Source organism: Hibiscus syriacus, unplaced genomic scaffold (genome assembly GCF_006381635.1).
Source record: "Hibiscus syriacus cultivar Baekdansim isolate YM2019G1 unplaced genomic scaffold, ASM638163v2 tig00110321_pilon, whole genome shotgun sequence".
NCBI classification, from domain to species: Eukaryota; Viridiplantae; Streptophyta; class Magnoliopsida; order Malvales; family Malvaceae; genus Hibiscus; species Hibiscus syriacus.
Window position 1 is genome coordinate 31,742 of NW_024062680.1, and position 3,038 is coordinate 34,779.

At 36.9% G+C, this 3,038-nt stretch overlaps 1 protein-coding gene across 1 annotated transcript; it reads left to right on the forward strand.

The window, feature by feature from the left end:
* Window positions 1-416: 416 nt before the first annotated feature.
* Window positions 417-2,355, forward strand: LOC120117871 (L-ascorbate oxidase homolog). Its single transcript, XM_039138054.1, has 3 exons — window positions 417-682; window positions 781-1,887; window positions 1,979-2,355. The coding sequence occupies exons 1-3, from the start codon at window positions 432-434 to the stop codon at window positions 2,277-2,279; spliced, it is 1,659 nt and encodes a 552-aa protein (XP_038993985.1). The 5' UTR covers window positions 417-431; the 3' UTR covers window positions 2,280-2,355.
* Window positions 2,356-3,038: the final 683 nt, after the last annotated feature.

Here is a 3,038-nt window from a genome sequence, read left to right on the forward strand (position 1 = left end):
CCACCGGGGCGAGGCATAGCTTCGCCGAGGTAGTTAACTTAATTTCTATTTAATACATTTCCTAATAAAAAACTTACAACATTTATCAATATTTATATTAAAAAAATACATAAAAGAATGTTTCTATAATAAAAAATAACCATTTTCCAAAAAATAATAATACCGTTTATATGATGGATATGCAAATTTCTTGTTATAACAAATGAGAAAGATTCAACAAGACTTGTGCTAAAAATGGTAGGGTAATAAACAAAAAAAGGTCACAATGTACGGGTACGGAAAAAAAACAATGAACGGTGGGAAATGATAGTGAAATTAGTGAATTTCTTGTATAAAAGAACAGTCTTAGCTGTAAGTTAAAACCAACTCAAGCAATATCTTCCTTTAGGAGAGGTTAAAGAATTGTGCGTTAATAAATTGCATAGCAAGAGATGACTCGGTTAATGTTAATATCGATAGTAATATACATCTGGGCTGAATCAATGTTTAGGGTTGAATGTGGAGATCCTTATATTTTTTTCGAATGGCATGTTACATACGGCACTGTTTCTCCCTTGGGAGTCCCGGTCAAAGGTATTCTTATTAATAATGAATTCCCCGGTCCAAATATAAACTCTACCACCAACAACAACGTCGTGGTCAATGTGTTTAATAACCTTGATGAGCCATTTCTTATTACATGGTAAGTAACTTACGATTCATGAACAAAGGGTAGTTTTCCATCTGATTATTATAAAGAATGATTGAAGTAACTATTTTCGGAAATGGGATGTGTTGCAGGCACGGTATCCAGCATAGGAAGAACTCTTGGCAAGATGGTGTTTTGGGAACTAACTGTCCCATCCCCCCTGGGACGAATTACACTTATCACTTCCAGGTGAAGGATCAGATTGGCAGCTACATGTACTATCCTGTTACCTCTATGCATAAGGCTGTTGGTGGTTTTGGTGGCCTTCGCATTAACAGCCGTCCTCAAATTCCTGTCCCATACGATCCACCTGCTGATGACTATACCATAATGATTGGAGATTGGTTTAACAAAGGACATGTGGCTCTCAAAAAAATTCTTGACAGTGGTCGCAACCTCGGTAGAGCTGACGGTGTCCACATTAATGGCAAAGTGGCCAAAGGTGATGGTAAAGACGAACCTCTCTTCACCATGGAAGCTGGAAAAACCTACAGATATAGGATTTGCAATGCTGGATTAAAGACATCTCTCAACTTCAGGTTTCAAGGCCACCCCATGAAGCTGGTTGAGATGGAAGGTTCTCACACAGTGCAGAATGACTATGAGTCGCTTGATGTGCATGTGGGACAATGCTACACTGTGCTTGTCACAGCCGACAAGGAACCGAGGGATTACTATGTTGTTGCCTCTACTCGTTTTACCAAACGAGAGGCTACAGCCATGGGCATCATCCGCTACCAGAATGGTAAGGGAGGACCCTCATCTGACATTCCAAAGCCACCAGTTGGATGGGCTTGGTCACTCAATCAATTTCGTACCTTCCGTTGGAACCTTACTGCTAGTGCTGCTAGGCCTAATCCTCAAGGATCCTACAAATATGGTGGCATTAACATTACCCGTACCATCACGCTGGCTAACACCGCTGAAAAGGTAGATGGAAAGCTTCGATATGCAATTAATGGAGTCTCATTTGTCGAGCCAACCACTCCGTTGAAACTTGCGGAATATTACGGCGTTGCAAACAAGATTTTCAAGTATGATAATATTCCAGATGAGCCACCGACTAAGATCTCAAAAGTAACTCTAGAACCTATTGTCCTCAACATGACACACAAAAGCTTTATCGAAATTATATTTGAGAATAGTGAAACGGCCATTCAATCTTGGCACGTGGATGGCTATGCATTCTTCGCTGTGGCGTAAGTGTTGGAACCACTAATTAATCTAACTAATAAATATGGTCATTTGGTGTGAATAACAATAACTCGCTTTTATAATCATTGTTTGCAGCGTAGAGATAGGGAAATGGAGTCCAGAAAAGAGGATGAACTACAATCTTCTAGACGCGGTGAGCAGACACACCATTCAGGTATTCCCACATTCATGGGCTGCTATCCTTATATCACTCGACAACTGCGGAATGTGGAACATCAGGTCCGAGATATGGGACAGACATTACCTTGGACAACAACTTTACATTAGTCTTCTTTCCCCTAACCGTTCCGTGAGGGATGAGTACAACTTACCCGAGGACGTAATGACTTGCGGTGTCGTGGAAGGCATGCCAAGGCCTCCACCATTTAGCAGTTAAATTAAGCTGATTTATGTGCGTCCAATTTCGGTTCAAATACATATTGGGAGAGTGAGAGAGTATGAAAAAGTTTGAGTTCCAAACAGCGTTTGTAATTCCTAAAGCTGTCGCTTATATGAATTTTATTGTTAAATAATTTATGTTCAAATGAGTTGAAATAAAATTTTAAATTGATGAAATTATACTTCACGCTTCATTATATTAGTAAATTTCCATAAAAATATTAACTCAATATATTACGATAGACTATTTATTCATGTTAAATTATAGTTATTATTTTAAATTGATTATCAGTTAATTAACTTAACAATTATATGTTAATTAGAGTTAAATTTTTTAACATGGTGCATAAATACATTAGTGTCAACCAATTGATTATATTAAATCAAATTAGAATTATTTAAGAAACAAATAACTGCACAAACCAATTTGCCTTAGTAGTTAATTTTTTTAATGTTCTTAAAAGTTATGGGTTCGAGCAACAACGAATGTAAGGGTGACTAGGCATATATTATTTTTAATCACATTAACTTAATAATAATAATAATAATAAGCAAATAACCTAAATTTTAAAATTGAGCCCGGAGCTCTAAAAGCTCACAGGGTTGACGTTTTTTTTAATTAATGTGGGGATAAACTACATCAATACCACTTAACTTCAAGTGGTGTACCATTTATATCATTGAACTTTTAATTTCTCTAATTATAACATTATACTTTAGTGTTGACTTCATTTGTATCACCAAGTGGTTAAATTTT

Coding starts and splice junctions, on each gene's coding strand:
- LOC120117871 (XM_039138054.1), top strand. CDS start 432: ATGACTCGGTTAATGTTAATATCGATAGTAATATACATCTGGGCTGAA. Junction 683..780: donor GAGCCATTTCTTATTACATG/GTAAGTAACTTA, acceptor GATGTGTTGCAG/GCACGGTATCCAGCATAGGA. Junction 1,888..1,978: donor TATGCATTCTTCGCTGTGGC/GTAAGTGTTGGA, acceptor CATTGTTTGCAG/CGTAGAGATAGGGAAATGGA.